This window comes from Mastacembelus armatus, chromosome 13 (assembly GCF_900324485.2).
Source record: "Mastacembelus armatus chromosome 13, fMasArm1.2, whole genome shotgun sequence".
In the NCBI taxonomy this organism is placed as follows: domain Eukaryota; kingdom Metazoa; phylum Chordata; class Actinopteri; order Synbranchiformes; family Mastacembelidae; genus Mastacembelus; species Mastacembelus armatus.
Genome location: NC_046645.1, coordinates 12,809,885 through 12,830,193, shown reverse-complemented (window position 1 = coordinate 12,830,193; position 20,309 = coordinate 12,809,885). Strand labels below are relative to the sequence as shown.

At 39.2% G+C, this 20,309-nt stretch overlaps 1 protein-coding gene across 1 annotated transcript; it reads right to left on the bottom strand.

The window, feature by feature from the left end:
- Positions 1–376: 376 nt before the first annotated feature.
- On the bottom strand, positions 377–17,737 carry esamb (endothelial cell adhesion molecule b). The gene is made up of 10 exons (XM_026313931.1): positions 17,645–17,737; positions 16,250–16,363; positions 9,776–9,875; positions 8,361–8,506; positions 7,243–7,444; positions 6,626–6,781; positions 4,753–4,797; positions 1,917–2,039; positions 1,670–1,799; positions 377–848 (listed from the first exon to the last, which is right to left on the bottom strand). Exons 1-10 carry the CDS (start codon positions 17,735–17,737, stop codon positions 377–379), a joined length of 1,581 nt encoding a protein of 526 aa, XP_026169716.1.
- Positions 17,738–20,309: the final 2,572 nt, after the last annotated feature.

Sequence of the window (20,309 nt, the reverse complement as noted above, 5' to 3'; positions counted from 1 at the left end):
AACTGCAAACTCTAAGCTTTACGGTTTACAATAGGCAGACTACATAATATCAACACACCTCTCTTGAAGTACCGGTAGTTGGCATTTGATAGACACTTGATCCTATTTGAATATCCTTAGGAAACTCCATTTCTAACCATGTAAATAATATATATAAAATAAATTTCTCTTTAGTTAGCCAGAATGCAGCGTACACTATTCTCAATTTAATGAACAAATTGAAGGGAGAGTTTGTGCAAATTATGCACAAACAACCTGCAAGATGTTATCTTTTCACACAACCTTTGAGATCTTCTGAGGTTTCCATTTCAAGGCATACTTTCTTTCTGTAACCGCTGTCTTTTTTTATTTTCCCCATTACAGATTCCTGTCCGGACTACACCAGGGAGCCGGCTTGGCTTTGGGCAGGCACCATGACAGCAACAGCTCCCATGCGTGTCAGAGTGGAGGAGCTGATTTTTGGAGACACAGTAAGAGGCGGGGCCACCTGAGGCTGAGCCCCCTCAGTCTTGTTGGGGATGGTGACCACAGGGCTCCTGACAACCTGAGGAGGGGCCCCATTTGTGCTCGAAGGCCGCTTGTGTTTACGCGAAGGGGTGCCTCCCATGTTGTAACCAGGAAGTCCCTGTAAGGTGCTGGCCTCTCCAGGTCGTAGCTGGTAAGCGTTGATTACTGAGCCTGTGTCTGAAGTGGAGATGGGGGAGTATGGGTAGTGAAAGTTGGGTTGATGGGGTTCTCGCGGTTGAGGACTGGTTGCTATGGAGGATAGCGTGCCGTTCTTGGACACAATGTCGGAGCCTGTGTTACTCTTTGCCCATGACACTCGCTTTGGTGCCTGAGCATCCTCCCTGTGACAGAGAAAACAAAGAAATCATAATTAAATAGACTAAAACAAAAAATGACACAAATGGGAAACAGCTTTGACAACAGCTTCAGTGTTCACCTCAGTGATAAACAATACATTTCTACATTTAATACATTGAAACAGCACATTCTGTCATGTGTATTTCTTAGATTACAAGTCTTAAATTTTAAAAGTTTTAAAAAAAGCCCTAAGTCTTGAATCTTGTAGAAAAATGGAAAAAGAAAAACATTGATTAGAAAGTATATGTGTCTTTTTGACTGTAATTCCTTGACCTTCCTTCCTTGACCATCACTCCACTCCACCTTTATGGTACAGTGGCCAGACAGAAGCCACTTTGAGTGAAAGACATACAAAAGCCCACATGGAGTTTGTCAGTATTTAAAGGAGCCAGTCCTAAACCCCACAGAACATCTGCAGAGAGACCTGAAGATGCAGCTCACACACACTTAACACCCAGTCTGACAAAGCTTGAGAGGATTTGCCAGGAAGAATGAGATAAACTGCCCAAACCCAGGTGTGCAAAGCTTGTACAGACTCACCCAAGAAGACTGGAGGCTGTAATTGTGGAATTAAGAGTCTAAATACTTTTATGATTGAAAGATTTCATTTTGTTTTTAATACATTTGAAAACATTTCTAAATACAGGCTTTGACTTCGATGTTATGACCTCTGTAATAAACATTCATTTGAACTTACACATTACCCAGAGAAATGGAACATTACACATGCTAAAAAACTAGAAGTGTTACATTAGATGGTAGAGGTGTATGTATTAAATTGACCAGTGTGTAGTGAAATTCTCACTTAATCTCATTGGCTATCTCCTCCTCAGTGTCCCGTCTCCTTCTCAGTATGAATATGAGGAAGAGCACCATGGCCACCAGTCCTACTACTGAGCCCAGTGTAGCTGCTGCAATCATGCCTGCATTGGAAGCTGGGAAACAGATCACAGAGCATATGTACACTTGATGAGACTCACAGTTGGGTTATTTAAAAATACACTGTTGAATATCCCGGTGTGAAGTGGAATAAAAAAGAAATGTGTACGTACAGGTGATAACCTCCAGGTTAATGGAACAGCTGTCAGAGCCGGCAGTGTTGCTGGCTCGGCAGACGTACTTCCCTGACATGCTTTTAGTGAGGTTGCTCAGCCTGAGGGTGCCGTGTCTCTCATCTGCAAAACGACCACACGTTTACACACAGTTCACGATATTCATATCATCTGTAAATGTCAGCTTGGTAGGACCAGACAAGAAAACTAATGCTACAAAATAATGATGCGTTAGGGGAGTATTCACATAACATCATACGGCAATTAACCTTATGGGAATTTATTAAGGGATCAATATTTCATTTCATTTAACATTTCAAAAAGCAGCAAATTAACTCCAGTAATTCCTGCTAATTGAGTGTATTTTTAGAGCTAGGGTTTCCTCTTGTCCAGATATTATGACACATTGTGTATCAAAGTATGATGACTGCTGATTCACACCGTTAATCCAGAAAAATCTCCATTCCTAGTATCTACTGTACAGTATATAGCAGAGTGTTGGCGCAAGCCCACAGCAGATAGCTCTGCATGTGTGATTCTCCAGTCCTACTACATCATGATGTTTGAATATTTCTTCCCACAAAGGTCATGACAGCAGTAAGTGGTTGTGGATCCATCTCAGCGCTTTCACAACTGGGTATTTGCGTTCAGCACAGTCTGCTCCTGGCACATCTGGAGTTAAAATGCTGTGTTGTTGCAAACATTTTAAACAAGCTTTATGAGGGACTTATCACAACAAATCCTCTGAAATCCAATCTTAGACGTCACATCACAGCATGTCTTCTCCTGATGTGTTTTTGCTTTTCGTTGGGATGTAAGGAAATTCGAGCGAGTGTGCGCCTGTTTTTGTGGGATCGACCTCCTGAAGTGCTGCTTGGATGAAGGGTGCCTTATAAATGTTCACAGGTGCCCGTCGCTCTCTGCACTGAGTCAATCCCCAAAGAGTAATACAAACCAGGGACTCATCCAAATCATCCCAGATAAAAAGTCAAGGTTCACATTATGCCAGCATGCAACATATTAATGCAAGAGACCAGAAAATCCTTAACAATCATCGTATCTAAACAGCTGCCCTCATCCCAAATTTTGGGTGTGTGTGTGTGTGTAGTGTGGTCTGAGCTTAGTGTTTTGTTCACACCATCTGCTACAGCACCACCAGGAGTGGGTTTTAGGTGCACACAGCCACAGCCAACCGCAGAACTAGGGTAAATCTGTTACAATCTAAGAACTAACTAAGATTAAAAAGTCAGACAATACCTGCCCATTTTCTGAACATTTTTTAAGTTACTATGCATGCACACAATGAAAACCATAACCACTAAGATTATTAAAATAATTGGACAGCTGGAATTTATCGATCCAACATCCAACAATCTTTTATGTGAAACTTTTAACCAGAGTATTAAAATCTTGCCCATCAGAAGTCAAAACAAATGCAGATGCTGAAGAAAACAGTTGCAGGTGAGTGTGATAGTCACACGTTCCTCCATGATTATTTAATCCCTGGGTTTAGTAACAAGTTGTGAAGAACCAAACCCAATTGTGACAGATTAGCAAAAGATCAGTTGACTGAGCCTGGAGAGAGTTCAAGCCTGCACAGTGATCAGACTCCCACAGAGCCTGAGGGGACCTGATGTTACAGTCGGTGCTATTTCATACCAAGACAGGAGCATTACATGTATTTGGCTGCATCGCTGCAAGGTCATGGAGTTGCATTTGTCATCTCCATGACGCGTGACATGATCAATGTGAATCAGCAGATTTATCTGTATAAACCTTGTGGTATACTTTGCTACCTCCCATGATGCTGTCCAAGCAAAGGTGAATTACAGTAGTTTTCAAAATAAAAAAATACTTAAATAAAAAAATATAAATAAAAAATATATATACATCACCACATGTTAAAACAGAGGGAGATCAGAAAACTAATGCTGTTACTCTAATTTACTCATTGACACTAGTTTTGTTTTGTAGGACCAATGGGAGAAGATTTTAAAAACAGCATTTTACTGGGCACAATCTGAACTAGATTGTATGGGATTCATTGACTCTGCCTCCACTTACATGCCACTGTTTTATATTGTAAACTGTTTATGATAAATTAATGACTACACCAAAAAAGACAGCCTGGCCAGCCAGACTAAGTCTTTTTCTATTCTATACAAAGAATAGTACTTTGCACAAATCTACCAGCACCTGCAAAATTTCTGTAAAGCCACAAGTTGTTCTTTTTCTTGTAATTGCCTGCTGCAGCCGTGTATTTACTGTCTCAAATATTGATTGAGTATTGATCTTCTCATATAATTCTCAGCAAGAAAGTGAATAAGTGTATTTTCTAAAATGTCAAATGATTCTTTTTCTTTATTACTATTTTCTGTTGAACTAACTAGAATGATTTCCGTCCTGCTGTGGGCTCTAAGTTAGTATATCCATTGGCTCAAAAGCATAGTTAGAGAATCTTTAGTACACACAGCCTTGGAAGGTTTGCTGTGAGTTTAAATATAACACATAACGAAAAATGAATCCAACAGGATGGCAGCTAAATCTATCACACACCACTATAAAGATTTAAAGGACAAATTCAACCCTTTATCACAAAATATTAACATGCAAGTCTGACAATCCCACTCCCATGTCTTTTTTGGCCTTTTAGCGATATGTTCTGCACCATAACCCTGTAAGAATTACTTACAAATTGGGTTGATTTTTTTCCTTTAAAGCTCTTCTAAAGCTCTAAAACCGTGACTCCTCCTTGCAGGTGAGGGTGAGGTGGAGTTGGGGAAATAAGCAGACAATGTATATGGGTAAAAATGTATGTATGAGTGAAAACCCTTACCCATGAACCCAAGGACAAGCATGGGCTGGGGGCAGGCTCTCCATTCTGTTTTTTGTGCAGAGGGAAAGATGACAGACAGACAGTGAGCATGAGTGAGAGGTAGGGGAGGAGTGGTATGGACTGATGGAGGGTAGAAGAGTGAGATGTACTACACTCTCAGTCCCAAATCCAACTTATGCCTCTTAGAGGGGGTGATCAAGTAATGACATGGGCCTTGTTAGATTAGGCACCAAGGTCAACAGGAAATGAGGAGTACTGAGAGAGGATCAGCAGAAAGAGAAAGCAGAAAGAGAGAGATTGCTGAAAGAGATAAGCAGTGATGGCAGAGTAAAGTTTCATAGAGAGAGCATACATCAACACAGACAAAACAGATGAGCACAGGGTTTGAAACAGTGTGTTGATAGTATGCAAGAGGGAGCAGATGCACGTGCAACGTGGTCTTGAGTGTGCGTACTGCAATACAAATGCACAATCAGAGGGAGTAGCTTTTGTTTTATGAGTCTGAGGACTTTTCTGCTATAAAGAGATGAGGGCCAGAGATCAGAGCAGTTAAGTCAATACTCAATCAATCAGCCTAAGCCCTATTGTTGAGAAGCAGATGGTGTTTTCTCAGCACCACCATTGGAAAGCAAACAGCATCATGGACAGATTATGAAAAATGGGCCCCTGGGACATGTAAGAGCCCTCCCTCTCTTACATAGGACCCCCAGACTTAAAGTTTATGTCTCATTATGATAGATTTTGTCTCTTTGTGACCATTTTGTTTCTCACTGAGGTGATTTTCTGTCTCTTTGCGGTCATTTTGTATATTGTGACATCTCATGTCCCTGGGCTGTGCTCAGTAGGCGCATTTGGCAATTCATCCAAAAGCATGTGCATGTGCACAGTATGCAAATAGATTTTTTTTCTTTCTTGCATTGACTGTAATGTTAGAGGAGCACCATGTGTAGTTTGAGATCTCAATCTGTAAAGAGGATTTCACACTGAATGTTATTGAACGATCAAGGACCTTCCTCTGACGTGAATTTGGAACATCTATAAACAAAGTAATTATGTTAACTGGACAGTGTAGGTGGCTGACACTGACTTAATGAAAGATGCATGTGCCTCATGTCTTTATGTGTCTAATGTGGCACTATTTTTACAAAGATGTCTGAATGTGACACAATGAAGTGTGAAATTTGGCTCAGTGATTGTGCAAGGTGAAGATTTATTTTCAGATCCAATAAACATTCTCCAACCCAAAATAAATAGACAAAACATTACAATATGCATGTGTATAAATTTAGACATAGTTTGCTTCTCATATTATTGAAAAAACAAAAAACCCAATACTAACTCTATTGCTACTTAAAATCATATTACTGAAAAATTTCTTGATAGAAACCTGGTTGTATATATTAAGGATCTGTGAATATGATTTTTTTTAAAAACATGAAAAGCAAACAGAGGAGGTGAAATGATTTTTTTCAGCCTTGCTGCTGAAGTTCCTGTGGTTTTCCTTACAGGCTGCTTATAACCCTAAAACCTCCACCAATAAAATAAAGGAACAGTGTACAGTATGTAGCAGTCACTACATCACTGCTTGCTGTTTCTTAAGTTTAACTGCTGTGAGCTTCTGCTAATCAAGTGACCTAGATAAGCCTATCAACATTTTTATAAACTGCTCTTGTCTGATCTCTGATGTCTGGACAATGAGAGTACAATATTCACAAAAAAATTTAAATGAAAAAAATGATACTGAAATTGTTAAATGACCTCAATGTTGATGACCAGTGGACTCTCAAGAACCTAGACAAAACTAAAAAATCTGTGTTTTTTGTAAGGTGGATGAAAGGATTAATTATTAGAGTTTCATCCAAATAATACTCACTTTGCATTGGTGAGAAGAAGACTTCAGACATGGGTGCAGCCTTGGTCCATTTGTACTGAGGGGCAGGTTTCCCATGACTGGACTTACAGCTCAGAGTCACGTTGCCCTTCACCACAGGGTTTCCTGTCATAGTGCACACTGGGGGAGAGGGAGGGACTAGAGACAGACAGACAGACAGACAGACAGACAGACATTGCTATTAAGTTAAAACACATTTAAGATATGAATAGAGGATAAATAACCTCTTATTGAACTTGTACATTAGTTTTAATCCCCTACCAGTGACATGGAGATTTCTAGGGGCAGTAACAATATTGCATAAAAATAGGTAAATGATTTTACCCCACCCCACCCATTTATTTCCATCTGCTGCTGGAAGATGACATAATGACCTCAGAGCCCAGCGAATCCCTAAACAGCAGATGAGTTCTATTTGTACAGTGCTTACTCACATAAATATAAGATTTTTAACAGACTGTTCTGATCGAAAATCCTTGAAAATATGTTCAGCATTTACTCAGCCTGGATTTCCAAATCCAAGGAAATGTGTGAGCTGCATGGCATACTGTTCTGATTAAATCTAACCTTTGAAATTTCTCTGATGTGCGGCCCATTACCTTTGACATTAAGGCGCATCTCTCCGGAAATGCCAGCACCTCCAGGGACGATGACATTGCATACATAGCGTCCAGAGTCAGACTCCTGGGTGTTGTTGATGTAGATGGAGAGATTGGTTGAGGGCATTGCCACGCTGAAGCCCACTCTTTTGGTGAACTCATTCTGGCCATGCCCGACCTCACCTGAACTGAAGTTTATGACCTGCATAGGGAAAAACATTTTACTGAACACAGCTGCATGACCTCGTCACACTGTTGAATGGTCGTCATCAGATCAACATCTCTCTACTGGGAAAATCAATTTTACAAAACACATTTTGAAATATGGATAAGGAATTTTCTCTGATCATTTGGCTAAAATATTTTGAGTTCTATTTGTTGCAGCCATATGAAGATGTGCAGATTAACCTTAGAACAGAAATCACATCCTTCGTAAAGATAATCCTGAAATCTGTTTTAGATAAACTCGCAGACACCCGACACACACACACACACACACACACGCACAAACACACACATACTGTATGTGCAGATATTTGCAGTATGTGTGTATTTGTGCGTGCATCCTGTTTTCCTTACAACCACGAATTAGACATCAGATGGGGCGTTGGCAGTAATCCTAATCTCTACACTGATTTTCTTTTTCACCCTATATATCACCAGATGAGATTCTTGGGATATAATGGTGTCACACAATACACAAAAGGCCTTTTACTTATCTTAGCTTCTTAAAAAACAATTGCTGTAATACAATAAATATAGCATCACCATGTTTTTGTAGGGCTGCAGCTAAGTTATTTTTATTGATTATTAATCTTCCAATTATTTTATCAATTATCCAAAATTGATGAAAAACGTTGGTCACACTTTCCTGGAGCCCAAGGTGACATCTTGAGTTGAAAAATGGTTGAAACTCATTAGTTCAAATGAAAATATATAAAATAAATATCACCCATTTATTAAGTTCAAATTTTTTTGGTCTATATATTTTAGATATCACAAGGATCAGGAAACCCACTATATTTCTTTTTAATCCCTTTAAAGAAGGTCTCTCAGCTCTAATCCACCAGAGGTCAGAGTGAAGTCTCTACAGAAAAAATATGTTTTGTCCTTCTCACCTGTTTGGACTTATTCCCCATGAAGTGCCAAATGACAGAGTTTTTGGAAATGTCTGAGTGGGGGCTGTACCAGGCATGTAACACCACCATCTGGCCTCTCACCACCTCCATCTCACTTCTGGGCATCTCAACCTTCTGTGTGTCACCTGCAACACATGGGCAGTATGGGAAGAGTTAGTCACAGCTGTAATGTAGCAGAGGTGCAGTACTCTCTGTTGTTATCATAATTTGGGGTATGTCTGCGCCACTGTGCTACAACAATATCCTTTAAATTGATTGTGTTTTATTTAATTTCATTTTTGTCTTAGCACATCCACATCTGATGTAATGCATTTATTACTATTAATTATTAATTAGACAATTCATTTGATCATTAACTGATCTGGGTGAAAAGTGGGGTACACCCTGGGCAGATCACCAGTCTGTCACAGGGCTGACACATAAAGACAGATAAACATGCACATTCACACCTACAGGTAATTTAGAGTCATCAGTTAACCTAAGCCCAACCTGCATGTCTTTGGATTGTGGGAGGAAACTGGAGTACCTGGAGAAAAGCCATTCAAATGAATCAATTGGAATCACAGCTAATGTTGCTTATCACAATGAATCACTGTAGACAGCTTTAGAAGTACAAAATGGAAAGAGCAGTTCAGAATAAAACAGTATGAAAAGTGATAAATGGGGTAATTTTGTTATGTTGAGAGAAAAACTATTCCACTCAAGCTGATACAGAGGATAGGGTTAACTGGAGACCCCTGAAGGGAGCAGCCCAAAGGAAAAGAAGAAGTATCAGCTCAACAAAGAAAGTATATGACATTCAGAATAAAGATAAAATCTGCCTGTTAAATTACGTGGATCATCACATATAGAAGCTGACATTGAACTCAACTCTGCTCCTACAATTTCTACACGTGTAGGTTTCACATACTTCAACATAAAGTACCGACACTGCTCTTATGACAAGCTAAAGATTTACCATTAGGGTTTACAGTATAACTCCTTTATTGCACCATATGGCTGTGCATGTGAAGTAAACTTTGCCTTCAACTAATGGATTACAAAAGCAAAGCTTACAGCTAGTATACCTTACTTTCTAGGTATGGCTAAGAATGAAAGCTAATAAAGAATATAAAAGGCAAATAATGTATGATTTCAGCAAATCTTAAAAAAAAAAATTCTAAGACATTTAATTGGGAGTCATGCTCACAAATCTCCCGAAAATACAAATCAGCTGGAGCAACCTGGTTTTTCCACCTCATTCCCTGTCATTTTGCCATTAAAACACAAAACCACGTACAAAAACACTCAATGGAGAACACAGAACAGAAGCAAAATAATGATTATGACAATAATGATATAAAAGAGAAAAGATGATAAGACATTTTTAAAAAAGACAAAGATGTCCAACTCACAGGGTGCCCAGTCACCTGAACTGGATAGATGAAGCTGGATCAACTGATCCCAGCAGTCAGTGACAGTCTGTGTCTCCAGTTTGAATATAGGTTTAAAAAACTAAAAACTAAAAAAAAAAAAAAAAAAAAAAAAAATTCTTCTGACTAAATCCTTGGACTGCAGAAAATACCAAAACATGAAAAAGTGTCCCTTATAAAAATGAGTATACAGTTATAGAGTAATACACACACACAGAGAGAGAAAGACGGTTATCATCCATAGACAGCTGAGATCTCCAAATCTGTTCAACCAGGCACGCCTTCCTTCTTTTCCAGACTGAAAGGATATAGAGAGGCAGGACAATTAGGTGATTGGTGGTGGGGGGTGGTGGTGGGGCAGGGCAGGTGGGTGTACAGATGAAGAGGAATGAATATGCTTGTGAAGGAGGAGAAAAAAGATTGCATGTTTGTCACAGAGGCAGAAAGCACAAGGAAAGAGAGAGAGGCAGAACTTATTTTTGGCTTATAGTTTCGCTGCAGTTCCTCCCATGCTTTCTTGTCCCTCCCGGGACAACGTGACCCTGCCTCTGTGGCGCTCTTGCCCCTTAATTTCTGAATCTGCTAAGTCCTGCTGACTAATCCCTAAACAATCCCAGGCTCAATCCTCTCACCTCATATGAGCAAAAGAGCTCAGCTGGACATGGATATGATGTAACACATGGTCATGTTGCTGCCACTGCTGTCATCAATAGTATTTATTTTCTCAAAATTATGAAAAGTATATTTGCAGTATATTTACAGTTAACCATTCGTGTCTGTGACAGTTTTGAGTTTGAGATGAGACGACCAACATGTCAGCAGATGGTGCACTTAGGAACATTTAGTGGCACAGAATAGAAAAAAAAAATTTAAAAATCCATCTTGAAAATTATAAACATGTTTTCACCATTTAGACATACTGAATGATAATCTCCTTAAAGTTACAGTCACATTATTCTTCCATTTAAAAAATGTTTTTCCCTGCACACCGACTCTGAGCTAAATGTTAACGTTAACATGCTGACATGCTCACAATGCTGATTTTTAATAGTTGTAATTTAGTATATATATGTATTTAACAAACTAAGCCTGAGGCTGATGGGAATCATATTACGTTTTCAGGTATTTAATCATAAACAAATTATTGGATAAATTAAAATTTTGACCTTATGATGGAGCTAAATGAAAATGAAACACCAACTTAATTACTTAATTAATTTATCCTGAGGGGGGCCCATGAATGTGTGTACCAAATCATGGCAATCCATCCAGTAGTTGTCAAGACATGTCACTCAAAATGACAAATGTCAAACTCATGGTGGTGCTAAAGGAAAGGTCGTGGACTGACTGATATACTGAGATTAGTATCCATAGTGCCGTGCTGCTAGAACAGCTGGGTCATCCACTCACAGCAGAGTCCATGACACATGAAGAGATGTCAGAAATCTGGAGTGTATTGTGAGACCCAAGAGCAAAAACGTTCCTGTGATTATAAAGCATGTCCTCATATCTAACCTTTTCTAATGTGGTGGTTGTTGAGCAGTGGGGTCGTGTATTAGGCATGTATGCACCAGATTAACATCTTTATCATCATCATCAGTCCTGCGGCTGTCATCATATCAGCCCAGAGTCCAGCAGAACTGCCTTTTTGTCTGCTTAATGCACAGTTTCTCCCTTAAAAATCCTGTTAATGCTCCGATTTCATTTCCACCAACTATTGTCTTTGCTGTTGCGGCGTCCAATGAGCTGACATGTTTCTACTGGAACAATTATGTAACAATGTTAGGAGTCTTATTTGGGATACAAGTGCGGCTACATGACTGCCTGGAATCTCTTGCCTTGTATAAAGCTACACTGTGCTATTCAGACATTGAACTTTGATTATTACACATTGTGTATCAGAGATGCTGCTTCTTGATGCGAGTGCCATCTGCAGAGAGCATGCAGTGACAGATGCAGGCTGTAAATCAGAATGATACACAGATATTCCATGATAAAGTAGGATAATGCCCTGTGGTTTCCTCACTCCAGACTGTCCTTGTGCTTCTTTGAGCAGGTTTATCCTCAGAATTGTGTCATTCAATTGTTTATTAAATGAAGGAAAATCTTCACTAATCCTGTGGTCGTCTCCATCTGGTATATGTTTGTGTATGGCTGCAGACACAGACACATACAGACAGTTCAAGATGTGGCTATGGATGTAAACTTCAATCCTTCACAAGAAGCAAAAATCTGGAAACAACATACTGCCAATAAAGAGGATGCAGATATGATACTATGTAGTTTCACTAAACTCTGTCCTAATTAAATTTTGCCAAAGGCTATCATTCAGCCTAGCCACGCTTTACATCTGCTAATTGGATTCGTCTCTTTAGAATAAACAATGTTTTTTTTTTTTTTGTTTTTTTTCCTGCGGGGCATCCAGGCTTTGAGACACAGGCGGAATCTCGGCTGCATCGGCAAACCTGTGCAGAATAATCAAAGAAAAGTCAACCCTGTCATGCATTTCTGAGAGAGGGGGGCGCAATTAAGAGATCAAACCTACATCTGTTGTAGTAATGTGAGCGGTCCATAAGGGGCAGCACGTTCATATGAAAAAACAGATCATCTGATGAAGAGATAAAACCACAGTGGAGTAACCGTCATATCGGCACAACAGTTAATCTCAAAACGTAAGGCTCGAGAAATGAAAAGAATCAGCAAAGCAACACTGTTAATGAGATTTTGAAAACCAGGCTGTGCAGGTGTGCCTGATAGGTGTCTCATTTATTACTGAAATACATGTGATTTGCATGTCTAACAAGGCATCCCAGCCTAATTCTGCTATGTGCTGTTGTGATCAAGTGAACAGTTAAAAAAACATAAGTCAGTCCCTCTCTCAAAGCCCTGGGGGTTGGGGGTGGCTGCGTGAAGATAAACTGATCCTCTTTAACCAGCCCCACTCTATCTCCCTGAGTAATCTCTGCTTGCACCCATGTCTTTCTCTCATGTGAGTCCGTCTCTGCAGCTAAAATCTAGCTGAGGCTCAGACTTATTCTCCGTTTATACCTCTCCACCTCACCATCAGTACAACTTTGAGAGGCCTTTCACCTTAAAAATCTGCTAATAATTTGACATGTGACTATGAGACTGATTTTACATAAACTAATGCTATTCTGTAAAACTAATACACAGTCTTGATACAAAAAATGATTTGTGTTTATAATACCTGTTGATAATGTTATTTCAGAGTTTATTGCCATATGTCACTTTTAGTCACCTGTCATCACCTAAGTTATACACTAACAGATGTATCTTCCAATTCACTTTGCGACAGAAGGGATAGGGGAAACACAGAACAGCTCTGTTATCATCTTGGCTGGAAAGGAAGGGGTAGGTGTGGAGCCAAATCAGAGACACCTGTGATCTGGGGGAGGAGACAAACATTTTTTTTAGAGTAAATATGGAGGACAAGATGAAGAAGAAAGAGTGACTGAAAGTCTAAATTTAGTTTTGGGGCTTTAACCCTCAAGATGAAAAAGCATAAAAGTAAAATTAAAGTGGGGGAATCGTTCCATGATCCAGCTGGATTTCCAGGACCTCTCTGGGCAAACTGGGTACTGGAAGTGTTCTGATCCCTAGAGCTGGATGAATCTTCCCTGTCCTGCTTGGATGTAGCTGTTGGACTCCCTGGTCTTTGGCACTCCTGTGGAAAGTTGGACTAAGCCTCCGTTTGTACATATCTCTCAGCTCCTCTGCTTCTTTTATTCTCCTTCTTCTCATCACCTCAGCACCAACAGTCAACATTTCTCCCAGACTGAACTGACCTGAGCTATGGAGGAAAGGTGATTTGCACAGATTTTGCTGGTAACACAACACTGAAATTTAAGTGTCTTTCACATCTACATGTCCAACTCTGCCATTAAGTGTTTTTTTTTTTTTTTTCTTTTTGCAAACAATTTGAAGAACTGTATGCTTGTATCTTTCTGGTTTGTTTTGTTAGTGTTTATTGACTGACAGCTGGAATAAAGAGGAGATCACAGTTTTCTGCTCTGGATGAGACAGCAAACTTCTATGAGTGGCATGTCGGGGCTGTGCTGAGCGAGTATCTGTGTCAGACTAGTGATAACCAAAGTCTTCGATGCCTAGCCGTGCAAGAACACACTGATACATTATTTAAGCATCAGATTTCCTTTCCACATTATGATCTTAGTCAGGCTGGTGAGGTAATCTGGATGATGCTGAAGTGCACTTTTATTAAAGAATTTAATAAATGACAAACTAAATGCAAATAGATTTTCCAGATTCGGTCAGTGTCAAACAAGGACAAATGTGCACAAAGATTATGGCCGAGCCACAGAAAAATTGGGTTATTTTCATTTATTTATTTATTTATTTTGACAGACAGGACGGGGAGAAATGTAGGACAACAAAATAGCTTTGTTGGTGGAAAACTGCATATTGGACTGACCCTACAGGCTTCAAACAGATGGTGCTTCAATAATAAATATTTGGGGAAGGCTCCTTTAAATTGGATTACATTAGTGTAATCTCTGCAGCTATTTTAAACCATTTTGAGTGTGCTATCTCATCACGGTAGCTTTAATCCCTCTTAACTTTTGATTGTGTTTAAATTGATTCTCCTCACACACACGGTTTCAAACTCACACAATCTCCCCCTGGTTCTCATTGCAAACTTGCTCACTTTTTATGTTTATGCGCAGAGACGTGACGTCATACACACAACATACACTTAACTATTATTTGACTTTACAGTGTCACCTTAAGGTCAGGGCAAAGGTACCCACCCACTCATAACAGCAAAGTGGAGGTTTAAATCTGAAGTGGAACTAGCTTCTGTACAAGTGGAAGGATTTTAAACCAACTGACATATGAACTAAATTTAGTTTGGGTCTGCAAAGATATTTTTAAATGAAAAATATTAACATCTAGGTTTGGTTATTGAATATTTATTACTATGCAAATATCCTTATTGTGATTTTCCTTTTACGTACGCTGGGAATGTACTGAACAGTACTGTCTCTCTACATTCTCCTGATGACATATCTGGCTAAATGTTTTGCCCTGTTCATCAGTCAGCTTCTAACTTTGTCTGCTCTTCAGTCACCTGCTGCATTTAAAACCACACCAACCAATCACAGTTTTGGACTTTAAAACCAAAGGAATGAGTTGGAACTGGATATAAATCTCTGTAAAGAAGAGGGACATTGCTGCTTTCTGTGGTTTCATCACTATAACTGACCAGTCTCATTCATAAGTGATTACATGATCCATTGTGCATAGAGTAAAAATGCTGGTTACAGCCACCTTAAGGACAGCCTGGCAGTTACGCCTGTTCTGCTGTAGTCAAGAGTAGTGTGGACTCAGACATAAGGATTCAATAAAAAGAAACACCATGAAGAAATAAGCAAAACAAATCCACGGGTGCTACAGCCACATCATTAACCAGGCCAGTGCCTGTGCTGCCCACACAAAGGTGAAAGGATGAGGCTTGGGTGCAACACTCAGCTGCATGAATATCCAAAATCACTTTAAGGTAGTTCGTAAATACTCACTGCCAAAACTATCTATGACATTTACTTCAGGAACATGAAATAAACAGAAATACTATAACTGGTGTAACACCCTCTGATTTGGTGAAAAACAAAGCAGAAACCTTGCATTTTTTTTTTTTCAGTGCATAATTATGTGTGTGTGTGTGTGTGTCACTTTCTCTTTGGGTTATAAGTTCAATGACCACACTCACATTTGTCTCCCGACTTACTTTGCAACATTTATTTACATGCATGATTATGTGTTTGTGGCCGCAGCAGTGTGCACGCTTGTGTTTCCATACAATACATTTAATCACTGTGCCCTCTGAGCTGAGAGCAACACCAGGCAGACAAATCAGAAACAGAGAAACAGGTTCCTATAGTCAGAGAGGGGAAGCAGGGAGCTTCAATCAGATCCAATTGCCACACACACGGGATGTAGCTGTTTTTCATGTAGGAAAACAAAGGCTCCTATAGTCAGCCAACTTTTGTGATTATTCAAGTCAGGGTTTACATTTATGTATGTGTATGGGTATTAATGTATGAGCCACCTAAATATTTATAACAGGAGAAACAGTCTGTGTAGTGGCTGATGTCTTGTGGTTGTTGTGTTGGTTAGGCCAACTTCACTTGTGGATACCAGTGGCCGTTTCATCCCTGCTGTCCATCACAAATCCCACAGTGCCCTTCCTGACTCCACCCCAACTCCAGCCAGCTCTCAGGCCCTAGTGGCAGGGTATAAAAAGCAAACTGAGAGTTTAAATGGGTCTGCTATGTTACGCCACAACAGAACCCAGAACCACCCTGACACCCCTTACACTATCTCGGGTCTTTGAAGAAGATATTTTTAAACCATTAGTGTGGCAGCGGGGGCGAGGGTTGGCTGTTTTATCTCCCAGATCTGTCATGTGTTACCACACACCAGGCGAGCTGTGCTGACAGAATGACAGAGTGAGGGCTGATAGGGCCGCCGCTGCACAAATCCAGGGTTGAAGGCGGTGGCCGAGGTCCCCCGACTGCCGCACCACTTTACTGCCTGTGGGACACGGGGAGGGCTTAATGCAGTGAGGCTGTAATTAAGAAGTTGAGTGATCTGATTTCAGATTTCCACTGTGCTCTCATCAGAGAGGAATTACAGGATGAGGCTTACAATCTGTGTAAGACATCAAATGCCTCCCACGTTTGAAAGTTGTTAATTTGTAAGTTTATAGGTGCTAGTAGTCATTTTCCGTCTCCTCCAGGTTTAATCCTAAAAACTAAGCCAACCATCTCCTGGTTATTTACTGTACATGTATGAGAGGGGTAGCAATCCTCTCATCTAATCTAAACCTTTGATTTAAGGCTAAAACGTTGACAGGAAAGTGAAATTCAACACTCACTAGGCGCTCTAAGGCTTGGTCCATGTGTAAAATCAAAACGAAATCCAAACCATATAACAGACATCAAGGTTTCTAATCAATATGATTCAGCAGGGATCTTTTCATGGATTGAGACATTTATTTTTATGGGAAAATGTGTGTTATTTTAGTGCTACTGGACAATGACCCTAAAACTTTTAAAAATTAAGCTTGATATTGTGACAAGAGAGAGAGAGAGAGAGACGGAGAGAGAGGGAGAGATGTATATATAAGAAAATAAACTGCCTTCAGTTATTTCACAGCCATTTCACAGTTTTCAGAAACTAAAAACCAAATATTTTATTACTATTTATAATTTACTTCAGTATAGCAGGTAAAGTTTATAATCTAAGAAGCACATACACATTTCACCTTACATCTCAACTCCCATCTTTACCTTAAGCACAGAAATTAGGTGATTAAAAAGTAAGACGATCCAGTGCACAATCCATTACATAGGCTAAAGTAATATTTCAAATTCTAATTTTATCCTCATTTCCACATGTATTTAACATGCATTTAGGACACGCTTAGTAGAATCCAGAGCACATATTCTAACAGAGCCAATGAAGAACATATATGGTTAAAGATTTATTAAAGAAAAAAAAATGCATTGCTCTATTCAAAGCAGCCCATAGCTGTATGGGATAACCTGCATTTGACATTTATGAATCAACTTCAAGCTTTAAAATAAACCCTGAATTTATTTTTGGCCACATTTCCCAAGATCACATGAAATTCTCCCTATTTCTCTGCATGACAAACTGTAGCTAAAACTTGCAGCTGTATTGTCACATACTGACAGGTGGCATGACAAGATTAAGATTTCTGCAGTTTTATGCTTTCAGGTTCGTGTGTGAACTGTATAAAACATAAAAGATACTGTTATTATTGCACATAAAATAAGTTGTTCAGTTCACCTGCACCATCAGGTTCACCACCAAGCTACAGTTATTACTGCACAGTGCAGCTCTGTGTTTCTGCAGCAGTTTCCACTGGTTCATGGCTGACATTTTACCGCCGAGCGAAGTGGCTTACGGTCGTCTGTTTGGCATGTTCACAAATCACAGGCATGATTAACGTGGTGCAGTGATTTGTACAGGTAATTTCACTCTTGCTTCACTTCCTCGCTGTGCATTACCAATTTAATGTGATACTTTATTGATCCCTGAAGGGAAATTCTCTTTTCACATGAAGGTCACCTAACTCCATATGCTGCTAAAAGCTGCATGGTGTTTTAATTTCAGCCTATTTCCCTATAAGAAAAGTAAAGGTATAGTATATTGTAGTAACTTGCTTAACTGCACTTCAATTCATGCATCGACTGCTAGAATTACATAAAAAAAAAAAAAACACACATTCTGTGAAATACACAAGCTACTACTGCATAGAAATTTCATTAATAGTACTTTAAATAAAATATTTAATTTTTCAGAATGTGGGTCTGGGTGTCATGCTTTTGGCAGCTTATACACCACACTGTTTAGAGACACAGCAGTAACAGTAAAGGTTACTGGTAAAGGCACATGAATCTTGCAGTCAAAAGGAAACATGAAAATAAAAATACATCAGTAAAGAAGACAGCAAGTGGTCAGAGAATTCTACCATACTTCCCTATAGATGTTTCATTTTCACCTACTGTCCTCAACAGAGAAGGTCTGTGTACTTATATAATGCTGTAACATATATATTACATATATATATATATATATATATATATGTAATATATAAAGTGATGGCAAAATAAAGGGAACACTGTATTCATTCATGAACTTAGATAACTGTTAGATAACTATTAGCTCTAGGAGGATTTTATTGATAGTCTTTCACAGAGACTGTACAAAGCCACATTGATGTCTTCAAGGTCAAATATGCAAAACATATTAAGTTTATCTTATGATAAACTTACTCTAAAGTTGCTCTTATGAAGTTTATCACGTCCTTCTCATGTATAAAACTCTATTGCAAGTAGAATGGTTTGTTCTTTCTTCCTTTCTCATTCCCACAGGTGTGTGGATTGAATGCTTGTAATCATTAAAGCAGATTTCTGACTGCAATTCATATGTGATTCACTCATTGGTGAATTCATCTGAGAAGAATTAAGAAAAAGAGGAACGTATCCACCAGAAAGAGTAGTTATCCGGTGCTTTTAGAATGCGCTCATGTACTGAGAGGTTAAGTCAGAAAGGTCACCTTACTTGCTGATGGCCTTCTTTAGACAACACTGACCTCCTGTCCAATCCAGATGTTAAAGATTATAAGGTAAGTAAGTTATATAGGTAATAATAGTTAGATCAATAATGATACAGTAATAAAAACAGAAGTAAAGTAAGTATGGAAGTAAAATAGAGTTTTAAAAAGCTGGAAGACATCACAGCTTATCAACAACATTCAAAAATAACAAGCTGCTGTAACCTGTTGCCATCTCACAGTTGCCATCCACCATTCTAGTAAATTAAAGCGCCTGCAGCACAGACACACAATGCCAAGGCTCATAGGCATTTCTGCACAAATGGCCTACAAAGTCAGTTTTCTTGTCCTTTTATACTGTTGTAGTGGTGTTCAGAAGTGAAGAAGAAACTGATAGAAAGCATTTCTATAACTAGAATGTGACTGTAACATGAAGATTGGTTTGAAGAGCTGATTTCTATCACAGAATGATAAGCAGTGCGTGAGAAGGGGATGGACTCAGTGATTAGGTTAAATGAACAGAAAAAAGCCTTTTTCTATTTACAGCCACCAGCAATAGCAAATACTAGCAGCAAATAACATATTTGTGAAACATACTTTGTAAAGTCAAGTAATAGATCATGAGGGAGGCTGCTCAGTGAGGGAGCATATAATTCAACCATTGAATGTTATCTTACACTAACACAGTGTAATAAAATGGGTCCTGGTGAAGATGATGTGAAAAAGAAAAAGAAATGCTACACAACAGAAACACTAAGTGGATGTGCGTTTGCATTCTATACAGTTAAGAGCAGCAAGCTCTCTCATAAGAAAGGTGAGAGGACTGTAATCAGCATGGATTGATGGATATCAGAGTGTAAAAGGATTCGAAGGCCCCCCACACACTGACGTGATAGATTAATTGCGAGAGGCTTTTAAGGTCTCTCGAGCATCCGCTTGTGAATGCATTATAAACTGCACTTTTGTAAAAGTGTTCCCATCAGTGTTGGGATTAGACAGAGAACAGTTGCTCCCTTGAGACTGACCATGTGGTGTGTCTGTGCAATGCTCAAAGACATATGAAAGAGATTTATTCTGGTGTTTGTGTAATCCTCTTGAGCTACTTTACTTTTCTCTTCCACAATAAGTTGATAGATAAAAAAGCTGCTGGCTTAATGACAGCAGGCTGCCAAGTGGCATTTATACTGAGGTGTTGGCCAAGAGGACATGGGATAAATGAATGAAATTAGTGTATCATTTACTCTAGAGCTGCAACTCATTATCAAATAATCTAGAGATTACCATCTCAATGAATTCATTAAATGTTCCGTCAATGAAATTATGGAAAATAGTGAAAAAATGATCCAAAACCCCAAACCCAAAAGACATTATATTATATATGGCGAAAAGCCAAAG